The sequence below is a fragment of the Rhinoraja longicauda genome, chromosome 32 (assembly GCF_053455715.1).
Source record: "Rhinoraja longicauda isolate Sanriku21f chromosome 32, sRhiLon1.1, whole genome shotgun sequence".
Lineage (NCBI taxonomy): Eukaryota > Metazoa > Chordata > Chondrichthyes > Rajiformes > Arhynchobatidae > Rhinoraja > Rhinoraja longicauda.
In genome coordinates, this window is record NC_135984.1 from 22,705,307 (window position 1) to 22,729,198 (window position 23,892).

Genomic DNA, 23,892 nt, shown 5'->3' on the forward strand with positions numbered 1-23,892 from the left:
TATACCAAAAACATTCACAAATTATTAAACTTGAAGTTAGCAGCACAAATTAAAACAGTAGTTTATGCATTACTCAATTGATTTTATTTATTGGTTAGACTATTAGACATGAAAAAAACAATTAATTTCAAGTCAGCATTTTATTGAAAGACTTGGCACACACACACAACAAATATGAATAAGGTCAAAGTCATCACAAAAATGCAACAGCCGGGGTCATCTTAATTTGCTGATTTTAATTTGCCTGATCTGGACATTTCAATTTCAGATCATTTGAATGCTTTATTAATTGCTAAATTGCTAAGTGGCTGATAACACTTTTTCCACAAGTTGTAGTGTTAAAACGAAATGTATGTTTGGATTTGTAGAAGGGCAAATTGTGGGAAATAGTTAATCAAATAACGTTTTTAATGCAAATATTCCATCTTTTTTATTTAAATTAAACACGTAGCAAAAAACTCAAAGGTAACCTACAAAAATATGAAATTTATCCAGCGACATGTGTCATGATTATTTATTCTCTCAAAAGCATCTCTCTGTTTGGAACTCTCTTTGCAGGGCACATTAGGAACTCTCTTTGCAGGGCACATTAAGAGCAGGAGGTGAGAGGGTGGGGATTGAAGTAACATATAGTTGTGAAACATGAAATAATGAAACATGTTTTGAGGTGATCCTTTATTGTTGTTCTAAGTTTACACACCATCATTCTCTTTAAAATGGTCTCCAATGAAGATACTTTTCAAATTTATCAAACTTTACGCTCAATTGGAAAATTCAGAAAAAATGATTAAATATCTAAAAATCAGTTTCTCATACAAAAAAACACTAAATAGTTTATCAAATACCAGTCATTAAGAAAATAAAAACACTCACATATTTTCTAATCACACCTTATAGATTGAGTCGTTCAGTGAAAAATTATCAGTGGACTGAATGTAGTTTCCCAAAGCAGGTGAATTACTTCTTGGATTGACACACATTCATTAATGCAAACTTCTTCACTGAAGCATGATTCCTATAGTGTCCCTCCCAAGCATCGTATGAGCATAACACAGACTGCAGTGCTCTGGCGTACACTGTGGAAGAAGGAGAGGAAAAATTGGTGCAAATTTAGTGAAGGCCATCCTTGGTATGATTACACAATTATCAACTGACTGAAACTGGACCCAAATTGTACAAAAGGCAAATTGTACCTTATTGTTCTATGAAGCCTGCAGTGATGGCTGACCCGGTCATTTGTGCACCAAGGCCACAAATCTCAATAACCTGTGTTATTGCTTTTCTTGAACAACTATGCTCACATTTTTTTAATGCTTTAATTAATTTTAAGCAGAATTTATTTATTATCTTAATAAAACAGTGAAGCATTCCATGTGATCTGTGGTAAAATTAGACCTGCAGCTGCTCGAGTGGCATTGTATGAAACCTTAAAGCTTCAACTGTTGGAAATGTTCAGCTCAAAGATTTGAGCAATTTTCAAGTTTTCAAAAGAGTCAAGTAAAGTGTAGCACAAAGTGTAGCAGAAAATTAATGTGCTAAAATCAAGACATTTGTCAAATCCAATAATAGTCAGTAATATAGCCTTAAGGGAAAATCCAGAGTATTTCACAGGAAATCACAATGTTTATTAACCTGACACAGCAGATGTATATTTCTATCCATTAATAAAGGGGATAGCTTTAATTAATTGAGACTTTAACATTAAAAAAATTGGTGTTAAATTAATTTTGCTAGAATAAAACTATAATCTTCACAAATAGAAACTCAGTAATTGTGGAGTGCCATGTACACTTTTAAGTTACTGCTGCAATCCCAATGACTGAAGTCATTTTGGTTGATTATAAGTATCAAATCTATTATAGTTATTACTGCTTAGCTTTGTATTGTGATACAACATCATACATGCTGTGAAAATAATTGGGTTCTCGTACTGTAGATCTCAATTGAGCCTCACACTGTTTTGGCTAGAATCCATTTATTGTAAATTATGGTCCAAATTTGATCGACATAGTTTAGTTTGAAGGTGAGAGGAGTGAAATGTAAAGGAGGTCTGACGGGTAAGTTGTCAAATGAGGCTGGTGAATATTTGCAACCAGCTGCCAAAGTAGTGGAGATCGACAGTACTACGAAGTTTAAAAGGAATCTAGACAGTTACTACTGATACTTCTAACCAACATGAGTATATATTTTGCAGAAATCATCATCAATATGTCTCACAACCTTCTGATGAAGTGAGTTGAGGCAGCTCTCAATTATCAAATGTTCCTGAGAATTTATAAGATGCAGATACTTAGAAAAATATTGTTCCATATCACATTCAGTTTTAAGGCATACCTTTTGGATTTTTGTAGAAGACACAATTATTTGCACACTTGTCGGGATGCGAATCCCAAAAATCAGATCCGCAGCAGCAGAGTGGTGGCAGATCATTATTCTGCAATTTAATCTTTTCCATCATCTGTGCTCTTAAGGCTTCTATATATCTGCAACAAATATAAAATGCTGTCAAAACAGCCTGAAGAAATTCTATGATCTATTATTATGGATCATATGGATACATTGGCAGGTTAATCCTGCCTGAATTTAATTTATATATTTAATTCTATTGTGCATCTTTAGCGAGAGGATGAGTTTCTATTCTGTTGTAATGAACTGGTTTATTCAAGGCCAATGAACAGTCTTAAACAGATGAGCACTACTTCGCAGCATCCTCCAGAACTTTAAACTGTTTAACAACAGATTGACATTGCAAAAAAAGATAATGCAGATAAACAAAAGAAAACACCAATTACGTTGCTAGTCCAACAGCTTTTAAAATAAAATAGACATTACTTAAAATTAGAGAAATCAATATTCATACCGCTGGGTTGTAAGCTGCCCAGGTGAAATATGAGGTGGTGCTCGTTCTTCCTAATTTTAAGTAGCCCATGCATTCCCTCTCTCTCCACCCCTCCCCCACCCTGGTGCCAGTTCTTGCTAGTTTCACCGCTTACATCCAATATCACTTCGTTATCACCTCTTCCACAGCCAACAATGGACCAATGTGGGTGCAACCTTTCATTGGTCATTGGTACCGGCTCTGATTTGTTCTGAACCTTTTCATACTTCAAGTTTTGCGCCTCCCTGTCTCATCGACTGAAGAAGGGTCTCGGCCCTGAAAAGTCATCTCTTCCTTTTCTCCAGAGATGCTGCCTGACCCGCTGAGTTACTCCAGCATTTGTCTTATCTTCGGAGTAAACCAGGATCTGAAGTTGTTTCCCACACTTACAGGTTGTACACCTTAGAATCCCAAGATTGTTTCAATGCTCACATTTTACACTTGTGTAACCTCTTTCATATAATTTGTATCTGTTTGTTTTTATGTTATGATTGTTTATGTAAAGCGCTTTGAGCTTCTGGAAAGGCGCTATATAAAATAAATGCTTATTATTATTATTATTATTATTATTATTATCTGTATTTTAATAGGACCGAACGTGCGGATATTTTAACAAGCTTCTCCCCCTGTTGCTTATCAATTGTCTGAAAGAGACAGGGATAACCTCCCTAGTTTATTATCTTATCACCTGATTCTCTCTTGTTGCTATTCAATGACAACACAGTGGCGTAGTCAGTAGTGCTGCTGCACAGGATCGCGGGTTGGATCCTAACCTCAGATGCTGGTTGTGGGTGGTTAGTACGTTCTCCCTATAACCACATGGGCTTCCTCTCGGTGTTCTGGTTTCCTCTCACATTCCAAAGACGTGTGGATGTGTAGGTTAATTGGCCTCTGTAAATTATCCCCAGTGTGTGGATGCAAAAGTGGGATAACATGGAACTAATTTGAACGGTCAGTATACACTTGATGAATCAAAGGGGCCGTTTCCATACTGTACCTCTAAACTGAACTAAACATACTGCAGAGAAAGCTAGTTAGATGGATGGAGAGACATTCCAGCCTTGCTAGAATCCAATTGGCACTGGGATTTAGTTTGTAGTGGATTTGTTGGTTAGAATCAGAGCTTTAAAATCAGAAATCGAAGAAAAGAGATGAATTTTGAAGAGCAATCAAGTTTTAGAAGAGTTCACCACAATCCCTCATTTGACAATTAAATGTTTTTGTAAGGTTGAAAAAGGCTATATGCGATGGCTGATACTGCTCTCTGCATTTTTTAAATTATGGGATGAAGATCGTGCATATTGTATTTTTTGAAGAATAAACTCGTGTACAATTAAATTAATGACTCAGTCAATAAACTAGGGTATCACAAAATGCTGGAGTAACTCAGCAAGTCAGGCAGCATCTTGGAGAGAAGGAATGGGTGATGTTTCGGGTCGAGACCTTTCTTCAGATTGATGTGAATAAACTATGTCAATGTTCTTAAAATCAAACAGTATACCTTGCACTCTCTCTATTTCGTTGGCTTTTGGCTGCCCTCTGTTTTTCCTCTTCCTTTAACTGAGCAGTCCTTCCACATTCAATCCCTAGTTCGCATTGATGAGCAAACTCAATCATCCTTTTTTCTTCTGCTTTTCTTAGCCTCTCCTTTTCCTCCTTAATTCTGAATTTTAAAAAACAAGGAACATGAATTCAGTTTTGAGATAATGACAAAAACTAATGGTTGCGATGGATATATTTCAGGTTGAATAAACAAAGCTATTGTGAAATGCATTTATAAATATGGCATAGTCTAAGATCAATTATTACTTTTTCACTGAGTAATACCCTCAAGTATTAAGAATGTTTTACGTTGACATAATAAATACTTTACTAATGTAAGCCCTTCTGCTTCTGATAGATTAATTTCCATAAAAACCTTTTATTCAAGTTCAGGCAATATGTGATTTGCTTATTATTTAATTTTTTGGGAGCCAAATTCCCTGGAGGGAAATTTTTATAACAAAAGAGAACAACATTGGATTCTGTTTTGTTAGCGAAGCAGCAATTAATTTGTTCGTTTTCAACCATGTCTCAATAGTTACATGTGGAGCCACCTCACAGCTCCAATGGTTGCCTTGAGGACATTCTTTATAGAGTTTCTATACTTTTCTTGTGGCCATGTGGTTTCCACCAGATGTTCTGGTTTCCTCCTATATCACAGATGGAAATAGATTAATTGGCTACTGAAAATTATGCCTGAGAATAGACCAATGTCAAAACAAATCAAAGGGGAATTGATGGCAATTTTAAGAGAAAATAAATGCTGACAATTTAAAGAAATAAGGTGAGGGGAATGCGATACGGGATTGCTCTGCTACGAGCCAGAATAGATCCAGAGGGCTGAATGACCGCCTTCCGTATCAGTCTGTGTGTAAGAAAAAAGACCACTCACTTTGCTATTCTCTTCAAATGTTGCTGATGGCGCCGTTGTTCTTTCACCTGCTCTCGTTCAATATCCATGAAGAGGCGACGATACCTCATATACTGGCTGCCACGCTGGGAAAATATTTCAAAATGGAAATAGGCCTGCATTACTCTCCTACTTTGTAGCACACTAATGATTTGCAGATTATCATGCCTGTTAGAAGTGGCTCCCACTTTGAAACTACAATGCATTAACATAGTAAACAAGTCAGTCTGAAGAAGGGTCTCGACCCGAAACGTCACCCATTCCTTCTCTCCTGAGATGCTGCCTGACCTGCTGAGTTACTCCAGCATTTTGTGAACAAATAGTTCTTTGAACATGGTCATCTATAAAGCAGCTGTAGCACCGAGGTGGCTCAAAGTCAACTAAGAGATGACAGTTGATATTTTGATTGCAATCGTAAAATTGTACATTAATTTATCAATTGATAAATAGATTTGCTTCTCTGCGATTTGTATCACAATTTCCAGTCAATTTCAACAGATTATTCGATTTCAATGGAGCTTTACAGCTGGACCTCCTTCAGCTGATTGAAAAATAGTTGCAGCAGTAGGCCATTCAGCCCTTTAAGCATATTCTAACATTCAACATGAGATACATTCTGACATTCAGTCATGGAAGCAAAGAAATTGATGGAAATGAGCAGTCACATGTTGGACCATCTCCGAATTACAAAAGAGGAGGTGATCGCAGTATTAAAGAATATTAAGGCAGAAAAATCTCAAGGACCTGACCAGGTGTACTTTGAACATTGTGGAAAGCAAGGGAAGAAGTTTCTAGGGCCCTAGAGATATTTTCACAGTCACAGGTACTGGAAGACTGGAGGGTGGCATCTTTATTTACTCAAAACCTCTTATAATATGGCCAATGTACTGTTTGCCTTTTACACAGCTTACTATATTTGCATTCTTGTTTTTGTTTTAGGACGACTAGATCCTTCTGCAAGTAATTATATACTGATCTATCATTCTTTAAATAATAGTCTGCCTTACATTTTTTTACTCAATTGAATAACCTCTTAATTATCAATGTTATACTGTATTTTTCATATTTTTAGTTATTTATGAGAGAAATTGTTTGTTTGTCCTCAAATGAGGAACTAGAGTTCAGGCATTGTCTAACCCCAGGATCTTTGATAGCGTTTGCAGTATCCGTATCAACATCTACAGGACAATAAAATAAAAACAGAAAATGCCAACGTTGAGTTGGCCGGACAGCATCTGTGGAGGAAGAAACAGAGTTACCAATGAACCCTGCATAAGGACTAAGAGGGAAAAAATCAGAGATTTTTGAATCAGAATGTGATCACCCATTGCAGAGGGTTAGGGCAGGGAAGACACCTAAAGTGTTTGTTATTGGATGTAGATTAAGAGAGATTAAATGACAAGATGTGGTAGTGATGGCTGAAAGAGCATGGTGAAGTTAATTACGAATAGACTGCTAAATATTGATGTACAAAGTGATCTGCCCTGCATACTTGCAAATGGAAGATGAGGCCAGCACAGTGACAAAGCAGGTAATACTGTTGCATCACACAGGTCCATGGATCCGAGTTCACCTGCTCTCTGCTGCAGTCTACGTGCAGCTTGCACACTGTCCTTGTCAACATGTGGGATGCCCGAGTTGCTCGATTTACCTTCCCCATCACAAAAGCATGCTGGTTGAGAGTTTAAACGATTACTATAAATTACGTCGTGTAGTCGAGTGTTGGGAGAATCAAGGTGCAGTTGATAGTCACTTAAAGGAGAATAGATTTCAGGGAAGTAAAAGGAGATTGGGATTGGTGAAACTTCTTTGAGCTAGCAGACGATTGCCAAATTGTCTCCTTTCATGTCACAAAAAAACATGAATACGACAGGAAACAAAATAATGCTGGAACTGTAAAATACAAAATGTTGCAGATACCGTAAAGTTTAAATATAAGAGAATTATGAAAGTATCCAGCAACATCCAACAGAACAGTGAAACCGAGTTAATGTTACAGTGAATGGCCTTTCATCAGAACTGGCCAGTTGAGACAAAGTCTGGTTTTCTGAAATTGGTGTACAAAATGATGAGAGGAATAGATCGGGTAGACGCACAGAGTCTTTTGCCCAGAGTAGCGGAATCAAGAACCAGAGGACATAGGTTTAAGGTGAGGGGGGATAGATTCAACAGGAACCTGAAGGGTAACTTTTCACATTGAGGGTGGTGGGTGCACGGAACTAGGTGCATGAGGATGTTAGTTGAGGCAGGTAGTGCCACAACGTTTAAGAAACATTTGGATAGGTTGAACAAGGGTGATGTGCCAAATGCAGGCAGATGAGACTAGTATAGATGGGGCATATTGGTCAGTGTGGGCACATTGGGCTGAAGGCTCAGTTTCCACGCTGCATGACTCAATGGTAAATTGAAGCAGGGACTGGAGGGAACTTTTAACGGGTCATTTCATTGAAATGCCAACTTTCCGCATTCAAGTGAGGTGGGTAAGTCGTTAGAAGGCATATAAAATGAATATTAGATTTTAGCTTCCTAAAATAAAGCTTTCTTTCTTCTATCAAACAGGGGCGTGTTCTACCAACAGGGGCGTGGCTGTGTTCTGCAGCTGCGGCTCACCGGCAGTCTCTCTGTCTTTTTTTTGTTTTTTGTCTATTGTCATCGTTTAATGTACGTTTTGTTCTATTTTTAACTCTGTGTATGTGGGGGGGTGGTGGGGGAAACCTTTTTTCTAATCTCCTCCTCAACGGAGATGCGACCTTTACCGTGTCGTATCTCCGTTTGCGCTACGGCCTAACATCGTGGTCGGCGGCCTCCAGCTGGGATCGACCTTGAAGACTCCGGTCGCAGGGCCTGGACTTACCATCTCGGAGGCTTCGGCCGTGGGCCCTGCAGACCGCAACATCGGGAGTTCGCAGGTCCCTGGCTGGCGACCGGTTTTTGGGAGCTCCAGCCGTAGCAGCTTCGACCGCCCCGAAGCGCGAGGTACGATCGACCCGCTCGCAGGCCCTTCATCGCCCTGCGTGGCTCGGCCGCGGCACTTTCCATCGCCCGGTGGGGGCTCAGGACTTTCATCGGCCTGCTCGGCTCGGCCCTGGGACTTTCCATCGCCCGGTGGGGGCTTCAAAAAGTTGGGAGCCTCGATCACCTCGTGGCACCACGGGAGAAGAATGAGGAGGAGATAAAACTTTTCTTTGCCTTCCATCACAGTGAGGGTGTGCCTAGAGCAATCACTGTGATGGCTGTTTGTGTAAAAAATTGTATCTGTGTGTCCTGTGCTTTTTGTTGTCTACTGCCGGACCCTGACGTGAGAGGACGCTGGCGCTGTTTATTCGCCGCTTCTCCGTTAGGATAGTTTGTCTGTTTGTTTTTATGTTATGATTGTTCTTGTAAAGCGCTTTGAGCTCCCGATAAGGCGCTATATAAAATAAATGCTTATTATTATTATTATTATTATTATAAAAATAGTCAATTAGACTAAGAACATTTGTGAACCATCACAACAAAGAATTTGTTTAGCTGATCTCTAGGGCAGGGGAACATACCTGTTTCTTACTCTCTTCCTGGTCCACACCTGGCCGCAGGATGATCGTTGCCTTGTAGTCAGTACTAAATCCGAGGTAGGAACCCGTGGGGTAAGGCTCACGATTAAGTCTGCCGCAGGCCTGAAACACACACAAATATATATATAAATAGTCTATGAGTAGGAAAGAGCTGCAGATGCTGGTTTAAACTGAAGATAGGCACAAAATGCTGGAGTAACTCAGCTGGACAGGCAGCATTTTGGAGAGAAGGAATGGGTGACGTTTCGTTCTGAAGAATGGTCTCGACTCGAAACATCACCTATTCCTTCTCTCCAGAAATGCTGCCTGTCCCGCTGAGTTACTCCAGCATTTTGTGTCTATCTTAAATATTTTATGATCTCTTTTAGAACTGATTTCATCAGCACAAGTTTTAAGTGAGGTACCAGTGCATGTATAAATTGATCATGCTGTTTTCATGCATGCTTGGGACTTCAAATACCAGCCCCTCTGCTCATTTTAAACAGTTAAATGCAACTTTGTCACTTACGGTTAGCAGGACGTCTTTCCCTACATGGTCTTTATTAAGACAATCCTTTAATAGACTTTTCATAGTTTTTAAGGTGGTTAACTGAACTGATGAAACTATCTGATTGCTAATTTCTGAATCCATTCACCACATTAAGAATCTCCATATCGTTATAATGTCTCAAGAAAAGTTCTTCAATCTAAATGTATCCCAAATATACTATGCAATAATTTAATTTCTCTTTTTTTGTGGCAAGTAAGAGTGACAGTGTAATCCAGATTTAACGGGTGCTGATGAACTGCAGTTTTATGCTTTAGAATCAACTTGCATTGGCAACAAGGGAGACTGGTGTAAATATTTCATGTTGATAAATGCATCAGCTTCATTCAACAGAATTATACAGGAGTTATGTAAACCAAGACGATTGCTACACTTTCTGAAATAATTCTCTGAAGTAACCTGGGAAGAAGGGACAAGGATTCTACTTGCCTTCTGAGAAATTAAGCTCAAGATGTTGTAAGATTTGTTTCAACAAAAGAGATAAACTTAAATAAGCAGAAATTAAAAATAGATTTAAGTTTGTTTCAAAGAAGTATTATTTTTTGTACTGATTAAAATGCATCATTGATTTTAAAATCATACAAATGGATTTTAGTCTGATGCTTACTGCTGGGGAGTTTGGAGAAGCCAAAGTCTTACCTTCTCATACTGTAGCTCAGGGTGGAAAGTAACATGCTTCCCATCTGTTGATTGCTGAGGCTGTTCCTGCAACTCTGCAGGCAGGTCATGTTGGTCTTTCAAACATGTGAAATCTTCTGTGACACATAATTCCCTCCCACTTCGAGATGCCGGATTCTGGAAAGCAGAAAGCATGCAAATCATGAACTTGGCTAGAAAACTCACTTTGTCATCTTTTCAGATAATGCAAAAAAAACTGTAGTTCTACTTTTTGTAGAATAGTTTACAAAAAAAGGAAGGAAGATTATTCTGTGCACATTTTAATGAACCGGGGAACATGACAGATATTAACAAAGTTAGTCATGGTGAAAATTTATTATCAGATACAACAGTGCACATGCACACAAATAAAATCTTTTTAAACAAACCCTTCGTTCATGAAGTGAAACTGAAAGCTTTCTCAACATGCAAGGCATTTGATCAAGTCTGTAGAACATTAAGACCTGCAACTCCTCAATCAATCCCGATCGGTTACCCGATTATAATGCCTCCCGTTAGACTGGATCTACAAATGTTTCACTTATGATTTGATTATTCCCTGGTCTACATATTTATTTTAACCTTCAATGCCGTTCATTTGTACATTTATGTAAAATATCTGTACTTCTGTAATCAGAATAGGGCAGGATGCACAAGGGGGAATAAAAATCATCACTATAATGAAAGGGAAAAATAGTATTGTACCATTTGTAATGATGAAAGCACATTAACTGACTCACTATTTACCGACAAGACAAGAATATTATTTGTACTTTTATATCCAGTGATTCCTGTTGCACTTGTAAATGCTTAGAGATTGAAGATCAAGATGTTGTGTCACTATTGACAGAATCGAATGGCAAATTAACGTTCATATACTACAATGCAGAGATTGACCAAATCCATTCATGGATGTGTGGGGAAAAAATGATTAAACAAAAGAAATCAATTCTCTTCATTCCACATTGTACACCTACTCTGATCTCAAAATTCCAACCATTGACCTCGGGTTCAAGCTATACTCTGAAAAGTTAAGATAGTTTCATAACCTGACATCGGTTCAGTTATTGCTGTAATTATAAGAACCATAAATTGCTCTGCAACAAAAGCTAAGTAAATATTAAATTGATGTTTTAAGCCCATGGACAGTTAAAATAATTTATCATTTAAAAATTAAATATCTTGATCCTTTGATTCCTAAATTGATTGATCTTTAAAAAAAGATTCCTTCTGGTGTCACTGTATTGCCTTCCCCTCTCATCACTTATATTTACTTAAAGGGAGCTAGGAATGAAATCAACTTGTCAGAATATGCAGTACTAAAACCCCGCAAATTATTCCAATTAAGATCAAATTTCTCAACAAAGTAGTCAATTCTATACAATAAAGCAGAGATGAACATCACAAAAATAGTCTTTATCCCAGTTGACTTAGCTCCATCAAACATCAGTAGAAATGTTGAACAAACTTTCAATGAGAAACTTGACATGGGATTGGCACTGTTTACAACTATGCATCATTTACTGTTTACTGAAGAGGATTCCAAATTTCAACCAACCATTGAAAGAACGGTTTAAACAAATGGATTAGATGAAGCACACCCCCTCCCTCAAGCCTGTCCCAACATTTAATATCATGGTTGATCTGACTGTATTCTCAACCTCAATCTCATCCTTCCCCCCAGGGTCGTCTTCTGCATCTTGCTTATTAGGAATTTACCTACATCTGGCAGAATACATTTTCAAAGACTATGCTGCACTGCCCTTTAAGGAGGAGTGTTCCAGATTCATGACTCTCTGAAAAGGAATGACATCTCATCTTTCATTTATTGTGGGCCAAAAGGACTGATCCTGTGTTGTACTGTTCTATGTTCTAAAAGTGTGACCCCTTATGTTTAAACAATGACCCCCTAGTTTTAGATTCTCTCACAAGAGGAAACATCACCACATCGATCCAAAAGAGGCTACTCAAGAGTTAATATTTCAATCAACGCATCCTCATTCTTCTAAACTACCGATACACGCCAACCTGTTCATTTGTTGCTTATAAGGCAACTCATCCATTCCAGGTATTTGTCTATTAAACCCACCACGAGCTACCTATACAACATCTACAACTCTCTTCAAAGATAATCAACACTGTATACAGTATTCCAGATGTGGTGTCACAAACGCCACAAACTTCCCTACATTATTACTTAATTAATCTGGCAAAAAACTAAAACATTATGGCAGCTTTCCTAATTACATGTTGTATCTGGGGTCTTTTGTAAATTAGACATTCAAATTTGACACCCAAAACGCTACATATCAGAGCAATCTCTCATCTTACAATAATATGAGTAGTTCTGCTATTACACAACAGTTGTGTTGCTAAGAAACTCCGCGTTATAGAAAATCATGTAATAAAGCCAATTGTGTCTAATGGGAAAAGGGAGTCAGGGGCTAGAGAGTTTCAAATTCACAATTTCAAAAGGTACTTTTAGTAGGTATCAAGTTGCTAAAAATATTGAAGGTTGTATGTTACATTGCTTAACAGAATATCGCTGCACAAGTATCAATAAAATACTTATGATACAATAAAGTGATTCTTTATCCTTTGCCAATGGCCTCCTGCAGTGAAAATGGCATCCTGTGTTAAGAGAAAATATTGTCTGATTACTGCAGGGAGGTTCCATACAAACAATACCTTTTTCCAAGACAGCTTTTTTTCTGCTTGTCAATTTCCAAAGTAACCCTTAAACAGTTTTCTAATTCCTGATCGAAATTGCATTGTTACTGGGTTAATTGGCTTGGTATAAGTGTAAATTGTCCCTAGGATATGCAGGATAGCGCTAATGTGCGGGGATCGTTGGTTAGTACAGACTCAGTGAGCCGAAGGGCCAATTTCCGCGCTGTATCTCTAAACTACGAAATCAACCTGCGTAATTCAAACAGTGTTCACCAAATTAGTAATCGCATTATATCCAAGCATGCAATATAACAGATTCATTTGCCATATATTTGTTAAATCTGTTGAATCTATAAAAGCTAGTGCTTCCATCTAATAGACATACTTGGATACGTAGCTTTATATGTCGTCATTGTTTAGTTCCCAGGTACTGTTAGTCGCAATTGTGTCATTGTACCGACCGCCCGCCCAATATTTCTATCCTCAGTCTTTAGATACTTGGCCAATTCTCTTGCCAGGTTAATAACTATTCATCAAATACTTAACTTTCAGCTTCAGCAGACTGACTATAATACAATATAAAAACATCCACTGGCATTGGCTTCCACTTTTCAAACCTTGAACATAGTCAATCACTTTTTCAAGGGATCATGTGATCTTTACAAATAAATGCTGGCTCCCTTGATAATAATATCATGGTGCTCCTCGCTTTATTCTCAATCATAAACTCTTAAAACAGATCTTATGCAAACTGCTTATAAAAGTCAGAAATGAAAAAATCTCATCAGGTCAGGCAACATCTGTGGAAAGGGGATCAGAGTTAACACTTCAGGTCAAAGACTGCATCAGAATTGTGAAAGAACAAAATGCTGTGTTAAGTTGAGGAGAAGATGGGGGAAATGTTTAATAAGACGATGGTTCAATGATTCTTTATTGTCACGTATGCTCTGCACAGTGAATTTCTTTTTGCACAGCTCACACATGCACAGTCGTCATATTTTGGCACCATTTACAAAAAGTCCAAAGTCCACCGTACTGTCCACATGCTGGATGTAGTGGAGCGCCCCTGATCCAGGTAGGCCCGAGGCTGCTGCAGGGCCTCCTTCGTCACCTTCTATTGACTTGCGAACCAACATTCCTCTCCTCACTCAATCTTCACGCCAAGCTCGGCGTCTTCCGAACTTCCTTTGCAGGCAGTGGCCAGCCAGATCCTTCTTCGCCACCACTCGTGGCCTCGGGCAACCCACCGAGTCAGTCTACATTCGTGCCGGTCCACCAGGTCCTTCTTCGTTCTCGCCAGCATTCCAGGATGTTTGCGGCAGCCGCTGGGTCTGTCTTAGGCAATATCTATCAACATAGGCAATATCACTAATAGGATTAGGCCATGAGTATAAATTGTGAAGGTCCTCTGGTCAAATGTGTTAACGGGGGCAGTTGGAGAGAGAGGGGGGAAAAAGAAAGCAATGAGATGAGTGCAATTAGAGAATGAAAATACAGGCACAAAGTAATGCAAACAGATGTGAAATCCAGTGATGTAAACTATGCTCAGCCGTCAAGCTCTGCAAATGGAAAGAGAAAATCTGCACCAATATTACAGATGAATATTACAGAAATGGTCAGTTCTGATGTAAACAGAGATGCAGTGCAAGAGACCGCGGAGAAATTGGTCAGAGTGGGTGAAATAGACTATTCGAAGTGCCAGGTAAAAGGGAGCTCCGAGCTGTCCAATAGATTGAAAACAGGTGTTCCACAATGAAGTCAAAAAGGTTTGGTTTCTCCAATGTAGAGGAAAGCACATTGTGATCACAATTACAGTATCCTAGAATGGAAAAAGCTTAAGTGAATAGTTGCTGTGTTTTAAAGGACATTTTGGGTCACTGGATGGCCAGAAGGGAAGGGATAAAAGGACAGATGCGTATCTCCTGCATGGCAGGGGAAAATGGCATGAGAAGAGGAGTAGTCATTGGGGATAGAAGGACAGACCAAGCAGACCAGAGAATTGTGAAGGGAATGGTTCCTTTGAAATGTTGATGGGGAGGGGGAAGAAAAGATGTTTAGTGGTAGAGTCATGTTAAAGCTGGTGGAAATCATGAAAGATCATCCGTTAAATGAGGAGGCTGGTGAAAAGGAAGGTAAAGATAAGGAGAACTGTCCAAGAGGAGAGGGTGAGAACAGAGGTATAGAAAACAGACAAGATGTGCTCAAGGCCTCTTTCAATTACGGCAAAGAAAGCACAGTTTAGGAAGAAAGAAGACATCAGTGAGCACCCCTTTGAGAATTCTTGTCATTGAACTGAGTTGGAAGCATGGAATGTAGCCCATACAAGTATGATAGGAGGAAATGCAGTTGAAATAATCCTGAAAGTCTGTAAGCTTGTCGTGGATATTGTCACAAATCTCTTTCCTGAGATGGAATCAGAGATCCAGAAAGGGAAGAGCAGAGACAGATGCCTCCACAAACCCACAGACCAGATGGCCTTTACAGCATTACTTCATGGCAACCTTAGCCTCACCTTACCCTTGAAACCAAAATGCTTTCCCCTTTTCCACTTCTGACAAAAGGTCTTTGACTTGAAACATGCTGTCTGACCCGTGTTCAACATGTTTCATTTTTATTTCAGATTACCAGCATCTGCAGGTGCTGGAGGAAGAAATCATAACTACCAAATCAGTCAAAAACAATTTCTCCCCACTTTAAGATACTGATTTTTAGGGGATTTGCGAGCTTTAAGATCAATAGAAACAAATGTTATCAAGAGAATGAAAACTCACATCTCTTGTTGGAGATACCTTCCAGACACCTCCTGGTAGACTTGAGCACAGGTCCATCTGTGGTACTGTTTGACATGATGCAAGCCGATGACGAGCCTCTTTTGTAACTTTGCTCAGCTGAAACAATCAATATTTCTATTATTACTTGCAAAAGAATGGTTTTTGTGGCCAAATACAAATAAGGACTATTTGAATTGAATTGGGTATTTTAATTGAATTGGGTAGCTTATACCCCAGCGGTATGAAATCGAGTAGCATACACCCCAGAGGTAGGAAAAAGAACAGCACCTCATATTTTGCTTGGGTAGCTTACAGCCCAGCTGTATGAACATTGACTTCTCTAACTTCAAGTAGCCCTTGCTTTCCCTCCCTCTCCATCCCCTGTTCTCCCACCAGTCTTACTGTCTGTCTACATTTTATCTCTGTACCACCCACTTCCCTGTCATCAATCTGAAGAAGGGTCTCAACCCGAAACGTCACCCATTCCTTTGCTCCAGAAATGCCTCTCCAGAGATGCTGCCTGTCCCGCTGAGTTACTCTAACATTTTGTGCCTCCCAAATAACTTTTGACCTCAAGACAAAATCTGATCCCTTTTAGAAATGAATCCTTATTGTAGACATATAATTATTGCTACCATTGGTGCAGAAGGATGACAATTAACAACACTACAGTATATTTCTTGAATTATATAGTGGAGCTGAATATTAGAATGGACTGTGGATATATGGCTATAATGGGCACAAAAATTAAACTCAAGTTACAAGATGGAGAAATTCTGATCAAATGTGGAATATATTAGATTAAATGCATCTTTCAGAAATCAAATAGTTGTTCATCATCATTTACATCAAAATGTGATAGGAAATAAAGATTCAATCTCCTGCTTGTGAGACTGCTGAGCATTGATATAGGCATGTGTTGCATTTTCATTAGATTGGATCTTCACTTTGAAGTGAACCTGCTCCTCCTTCAAATGAGTGTTTCTGCACTCCTTATTGAATCAGGGTGATTATATACAAACAGTAAACGCTGGCTTTGCCAGCAATACCCAGATTCCTAAAAAGAATAAATAAAATAAATTCCACTTAATCAAACCTGTTCCTTAGAATATCTATCAATGGTGCCAGTGGAAGATTCACCAAAAGGAATATGAAAAAAATGATGCTCTGTCCTTACATTTTTTTTAAAAGTGAGTCAACGTTAAATATTGCGAGGCAATGGAAGATTGCATTGTCATTGGTACAATGATACAAGAAGATTTCATATATATCCTGACAATGTAGGTGGATTTTCAATCTATATCATCTTTTACAGCCATTCCATCAATTGCATACATCCATTTATCTTCTTCCAAACTATTCTTTCACTCATGCACAATCCTGGTTCTCCCATGAACCACCTAACTAGGGATCACTTACAGTAGCCTACCAACCAGCAATATGGTTAAGATGTGGGAGGAAACAGGAGAATCTGGAGTGCGGAAACTCATGTGTACACAGGGAGAACATGCAAACTCCATATAGCACAGTTCAGGGTGTGGAATTTTTCATTTTATACTTAGAAGTGTTAGCTTCATAGAGTGACTTTGATCTGAAAATGAAAGAACTTTAAGGAAATGGCAGCTGCTGTTTAATTACCTCTAAGCTTCTCACCTGTCTGGCTTGATCATTGAATACATCATCTTCCTCTTTTTCATTACTCAGCCCCTGTGCAGATACCCACCTTGAGCTTGGGCTTAAAATAGCAAACCCAACATCATTATCATTGCTGCGAAGCAGGCTTGTGGTTTTATTTGGAATGAGCTGTTCAGCTGAGGCAGAGGATTGTTTTATCACACGATCATCCCTTTCAACCTAAGTAGAAATAATAAACAATGAAGCTCTCTGTATAATTGGGCCCTTATCACGTCACAAGAAATTTCTTCAAGTAAGTTGTGAAAATTCTATAATTTTTCTTTTGTTATTTCCTTTGGTTTTAAGCAAACTGTAATTTGAAGAATTACATTTTCTAGCACAATTCAGGTAGGATTATTGCCAGGAAATGTAAAACATGAATTAAAAACATCCCAATTAATGCGGCGGTTGTAATTATTAGAGACCCAGAAATGCTGCCCGATGAGATTTGACATTGTTAACATTTCTATTGTTTGGGAATAATGCATTAGGATACTTAATCTGAAGGTAAAAATATTATCAAAATTTATGCCAATTAACTGGATTTGTGTAGCTGCTTCAACCTTGGAGCATAGAAGAAGCTGGGTAAAAATGAAAAAGAATATTAGGAAGGCAGTAAAGCGCTTGAAAAAATATCAGCAGATAAAATCAAAAGCAAAGATTTTTATAATTACACTGAGGAAGAAAATTAAGGAAACGGTAGACCCTATTAAAGACCAAAATAGTTGGCGGTTATTTGATGCTGAAAATGCATGTAGCTCTTAACAAATACTTTATGTCTGTCTTCACAAGGTGAAGGATTTAAAAAAAAACTTTCTTACTGCTTCATAAGTTCGTTGCTGTTGATGTTTCTTACAAATGCGAGCATACTCGGTCACACGATGCTTCACTTCATCTTGAAAACGTTTCAAATTCTCCAACTTTGCTTTACGGATTTCCTTTAGTTGCTCATCTACTTCCAGAGCAGTAATCTAAAAATAAAGATGTCATCTTAAACTGAATGCTGTAAGATTTATTGCTAGAATAGTTATAATTTTAAGAAATAAAAGCTTCACAATGACTGCTGACAACATTTCAAACGTGTCAAAGAAAATGAGCATTAAAGGCACAAGGTATTTGGAAACTTCCATAAAATACTTTTTTAATAATTGAAAAAAGGCGACTAGCTCAAAGCCATAATATTTTGGCAAGATAATTTTCTAAAGTTCCATGAAAGCAAAATTCTCAATTTCCAGTATATTACCCTTCCAAGCCAGCATGATCACTGCATGCAATACTGAAATAGATCTATGATTTTCAAGTCAAGTGGTTAATTGTCATATGTACTGATATAATGAAAGAATAAATCAATGATTTTCAAGAGTTAAGAATGTTTAATTGTCATATGTACTGAAGATAGAACAAGTCTTACTTGCAGCAGCTTAACAGGTTCGTAAACGCAATACACAGATAAATAAAATAATTAAAAAGTTAATAACCATAATGCTACACCAAAAAACCAAAGTCCTTAGCGCAACCAGATATAGAAGTTCATAGTTGCTGAGGTGAGTGCTGTGTAGAGTTCAACAGCCTGACGGTTGATGGGAAGACTCCCAAACATTCTTCCAGAGAAGATTGAAATGAGAATGTGGACCAGGGTGGTGTGGGTCTTTGATGATACTGCTGTCTTTTTGAGGCGCTGCCTTCAATAGATCCTTTCAATGGTGGAGAGGTCAGTACCTGTGATCTTGGCCATTCAAGTTGCTGAACCAAGCCGGTCAGCGTGCTCTCCACTCTACCCCTGTTGAAGTTCAGTAGAGTATTCGCTGACATATCAAATCTCTGCATTCTTCTAAGAAAGTAGAGGAGTTGATGAGGTTTCTTTTGCATCAATGTGCTAGGCCCAGGATATATCTTCAGGGATATGCACACCCAGGAACTTGAAGTTGTTGACTCTTTCCTCCGCAATCTTGTCGATGAAGATAAGCTCGTGAATCTTTGGCTTTCGCTTCCCGAAGTCGATAATCAGCTCCTTAGTCTTGATGGCGAGAGCAAGATTATTAGGTTTTCAATCGTTTTCCTGTATTTTGGCACACCATAAGCCATTATTCATCCAATAATGGTAGTTGAGCTGGAAAATGTCAACATGACATTGGAACTGTGTCTGGCTACACAATAATGGGTATAGAGTGAGTAGAGCAGGGGCTTGGGGTTTGCTTGTGTTGATGGTTATCGAGCTTTATATCCTAAGCTGAGAAAAGTTTAAAGGAGATGTGCAGGGCAAGTTACTTTTTTTACACAGAGGGTAGTAGGTTCCTAGAACGCGCTAGCTGTGGTGTCGCAGATACGATAATGGGTTTTAAGAGGGTTTTAGATAGGATATCTCAATAACCGTTTAGATAGGCGTTTCTTCCTTGAACAAAGACCGAACCAATTTCCCTCAGGCACATGAATATGCAGGGCATCAAGGGACATGGATCATGTGCAGGCAGATAAGATGAATTTATCTTGATTCCATGCTCGGCATAGACAACGTGGGCCAAAGGGCCTATTTCTGTGCTATATTGTTCTGTATTCTATGAGAAGTGTTGTTGTCAATTCATGCTGAATATGTTGATGATCCAGTTACATATGGACGAGCAGAGACACAGAGTTTGATATGATTGAATAAAACGTCAAGTTGTCGTCGAACTTCTTACTGTGTTCTTATTGTCCTAGTGTTCCAGTGCAAAGTGGAGAGCCAGCAAGATCGCATCCACAGTTGACCTATTGTGGCAGTAGGCGAATTGTCCAGGTCCTTACTAAGGTAAGAGTTGATATGCGTCATAACCAACCTCTCAAAGCACCACATAAACTGGGATGTTAGTACCACATTCAGTCGCCATTGATGCAGGTCACCTTACTCCTCTTGGGCATCGGCATTACTTCTATCCTTTTAAAGCAGGTGGGAACCTTGGACCTTAGTAATGAGCTCTACTTAAAAATGTATTTTTAAGAGCTCTACTTAAAAAATGCAAATACAAATCAATATCTTTAGAATTATAGAAAACAGCAGATTGTCTAGCTAACTGCACCATCCTATGTGAAACTAGTGCCAGAGATGTATTCCAGATGAGCGAATCGATCAGCTGCACTTGTTTTCTCTGAGCAAAGGAGGCTGAGGGGTGACACATAGTCCCTATACCCCCTCCCTCGACTCCATCCAAGGACCCCAAGTCTTTTCAGGTGAGGCAGAGGTTCACTTGCACCTCTTCCAACCTCATCTACTCGTTGCAGGTGTGGATTCCAATATATTGGGGTGACCTAGCGCAGGCTCCGCGATCATTTCGCTGAACACCTCCGCTCAATCCGCCTAAACCTAGCTGATCTCCCAGTTGCTGAACATTTTAACTCTTCCTCCCATTCCCACACTGACCTTTCTGTCCTGGACGTCAACCACTGTCAAGAGTGAGGTCCAGCACAAATTGGAGGAACAGTGCCTCATATTTCGCTTGGGCAGCTTACACCCCAGTGGTATGAATATTGACTTCTCTAACTTCAAGTAACCCTTGCTTTCCCTCTTTCTCCATCCCTCCCCTACTTAGTTCTCCAGCCAGTCTTACTGTCCGTCTGATTAAATGTTATCTCTGTATGCTTCGTTGTCACCTTCTTCTAGCTAACAATGATCTATCTTACATTTTCCTTGATCAGCAACCCCTTTGATGCCTCGTTTTCACACCTTACACTTCCTTATCTGCATCTCCCTCTCCCCTGACTCTCAGACTGATGGGTCTCGACCCAAAACACCACCCATTCCTTCTCTCCAGAGATGCTGCCTGTCCCGCTGAGCTATTCCAGCATTTTGAGTCTCTCTTCAATGTAAACCAGCATCTGCAGTTCCTTCTTACACATGTGGGCATAAATAGGGTATGCCTCTCTGGGAAGATAGGCATACTCCTTTTCCCATAGCAGGAATATAAAAAGGTGTAGGTTTAAGGTGAGAGTAACTAGTTTCTAAAGATTTTTTAGAGGTTTTTTTTTGGGGGGGTGATGATGGAGTCTGACATGTTTAAGAGGCTTTTAGACAGGTAATGGAATTTAGAAGTTCGTAATGCAGGCAAGAGGAATCAATGTGAGTGGGCAAAAGGGCCAGCATATACTCGGGTATTCTATTTATTTATTTTCCAGTCAATACAATACAACAGATTGACCATACAGTTGTGAAAGTTAAATAGTACACATGATATTAGCTGACCGAAAAAAAAGGTGTAGGCAGCAGCCAAAGCTTATTGTGCCTAGCCTTAATTAACAAAATATATATATTTTTAAAACAGAGTCAGATAAACAAAACATAGAAAGAAACACAAACATGGTCAAGAACCATCATTTCTGTCATGTCAGTCATTTCTTAGTGCTGATCACATATTAGGCCATTCAGCCCATCAATTCTCCGCAATTCTTTCCCTCTCAACCCCATTCTCCTGCCTTTGCCTCGTAGCCCCTGACACCCTTTCTAATCAAGAATGTGTCAATCTCCATCTTAAAAATATCCATTGACTTGGCCTCCATAGGCAATGAGGTCTTCACTACCCTATGACTAACGGGTCCATGGAAACAGCAAACCAACGCTCCGGTCATGTCTGGAGAATGGGGCTGCATTAAACCCGACTGCGGCTCTGTCTGCTGCCAGCTACCCACCGGGCTGCCCGCTACCCACCGCCCACTGCATCGGGTACTCACAAACGCCGGGTGCTGCTCGCCGGGCCCGTCCCTGGCGATCTCCACCCAGGCTCCCACCGGCACCACGGCCTGGTTCCTTTCGGCCAGCACCCTGGCGGTGCGGGAGCGGCGGTGGTGGGGCGGCGGCGGCCCACAGCGCGTTATCCGAGGCATCACCGTGTCGCCCGCCCGCCCGCCCGGGAGCGACTAAGCGCCGTGTCGCCGCGGCAACGGTTCACACCAACCGCCAACCGCCACTCGCTCAGCCAACAGCCGCCCGAGATCCCGCCCCCAGCTCCCTTCAAACCGCCCGCCGCCATCTTGGTAGAGGAACTCTTGGTAAAGGGACACCAACCAAATGGTAATAACCGTCAAATCGTCCTCTTTATTAATGCTGACACATTTCCATCATATCCTGAAGATTATAAATTCATATTTTTTCAAAATTATTTGTTCAAGGGACTTTTGTGCATTATTATGGAAACTATGTTCAGAAATTCGAGGGACAGAATTAGGCCTCTATTATGGGAACTATGTTCATAAATTCTAGGGACAGAATTAGGCCTCTATTATGGGAACTATGTTCATAAATTCGAGGGATGGAATTAGGCCACTATTATGGGAACTATATTTATAAGTTCTAGGGGCAGAATTCGAGTATAATTATGTTTTTTTAGAATGATTTGTTCAAGGGACATTTGTGCATTATGATGGGAGCTATGTTCATAACTTCTAGGAGCAGAATTAGGCCATTCAGCCCATCAATTCTCCGCCATTCAATCATGCTGATCAATCTTTCCCTCTCAACCCCATTCTCCTGCCTTTGCCTCAATAGACAATAGACAATAGGTGCAGGAGTAGGCCATTCAGCCCTTCGAGCCAGCACCGCCATTCAATGCGATCATGGCTGATCACTCTCAATCAGTACCCCGTTCCTGCCTTCTCCCCATACCCCCTCACTCCGCTATCCTTAAGAGCTCTATCCAGCTCTCTCTTGAAAGCATCCAACGAACTGGCCTCCACTGCCTTCTGAGGCAGAGAATTTCACACCTTCACCACCCTCTGACTGAAAAAGTTCTTCCTCATCTCCGTTCTAAATGTAGCCCCTAACACTCTTTCTAATCAAGAATGTGTCAATCTCCGTCTTAAAAATATCCATTGACCTGGCCTCCATCGGCAATGAGGTCTTCACTACCCTATGACTAATGAAATGTCCCCTCATTTCCTTTCTAGTGTGTCCCTTTGTTCTGATGCTATGGCCTCGCGTCTTAGACTCTCCCACTAGTGGAAACATCCTCCCCACATTCACTCTATCCAGGCCTTTTGCCATTCGGTAAGTTTCAATGAGGTCCCCCCTCATCCTCTGCACTCTGTACCATCCCCTTTGCTCTACCTATTGTACTTAAGTTTGAACTGTGTGCAAGATACATCTCCTGGATGCACTGGGACGCATCCTCAGTGATGTGACCTGGGGTCATCGGGTGTTTCGGGTCTCACAACATCAGACACCCTCGCCCAGGTGACCCAGCCGGGGTTGATCAGGCCCCGACTTGCGTCCCAGCAGTAACCGCCACGGATCAGCCCTCTTAATCCAAAGCCATCAAGTGGCTTTCTCTGCGACTTCGCTCGCGGTTGACGACTTTGCAGAGTGAGCGTCCTGCAAAGCCTCACGTCTTTGACAAACTGCAGCCATTCATTCCGGTTGCTGGCTGGGGGCCACTTATTCCGTTGCTGTGGAACTACTCTGCAGGGGTTGGGAGACTGGTGCATGGAGGGACTGGGCTCTATGGGGTGAGTCCTGGCCAGGCTCCGGCTTATATCTATGAAGTGCATGCATATCTGATGGGATCTCTGGAGAACATGTTTAGGTTCATATTGTTGGGTTGTAAGCTACTTGAGCGGAATATAAGATGCTATTCTTCCAGAATGGGGGGGGGGGGGGGGGGGGGGGGAGGAGAGGAGGAAGGGAATGGATGCTTAAAATGTAAAATGTCTTGGAGGTCTGTCAATTT

At 40.1% G+C, this 23,892-nt stretch overlaps 1 protein-coding gene across 1 annotated transcript; it reads right to left on the reverse strand.

Moving 5' to 3' along the window:
• Positions 1-45: 45 nt before the first annotated feature.
• ccdc15 (coiled-coil domain containing 15) lies at positions 46-22,168 on the reverse strand. The gene is made up of 10 exons (XM_078426618.1): positions 21,902-22,168; positions 18,025-18,174; positions 17,183-17,383; positions 15,530-15,646; positions 10,071-10,226; positions 8,867-8,986; positions 5,313-5,416; positions 4,380-4,541; positions 2,335-2,483; positions 46-1,076 (listed from the first exon to the last, which is right to left on the reverse strand). Exons 1-10 carry the CDS (start codon positions 22,052-22,054, stop codon positions 958-960), a joined length of 1,431 nt encoding a protein of 476 aa, XP_078282744.1. The 5' UTR covers positions 22,055-22,168; the 3' UTR covers positions 46-957.
• Between the last annotated feature and the right edge of the window lie 1,724 nt (positions 22,169-23,892).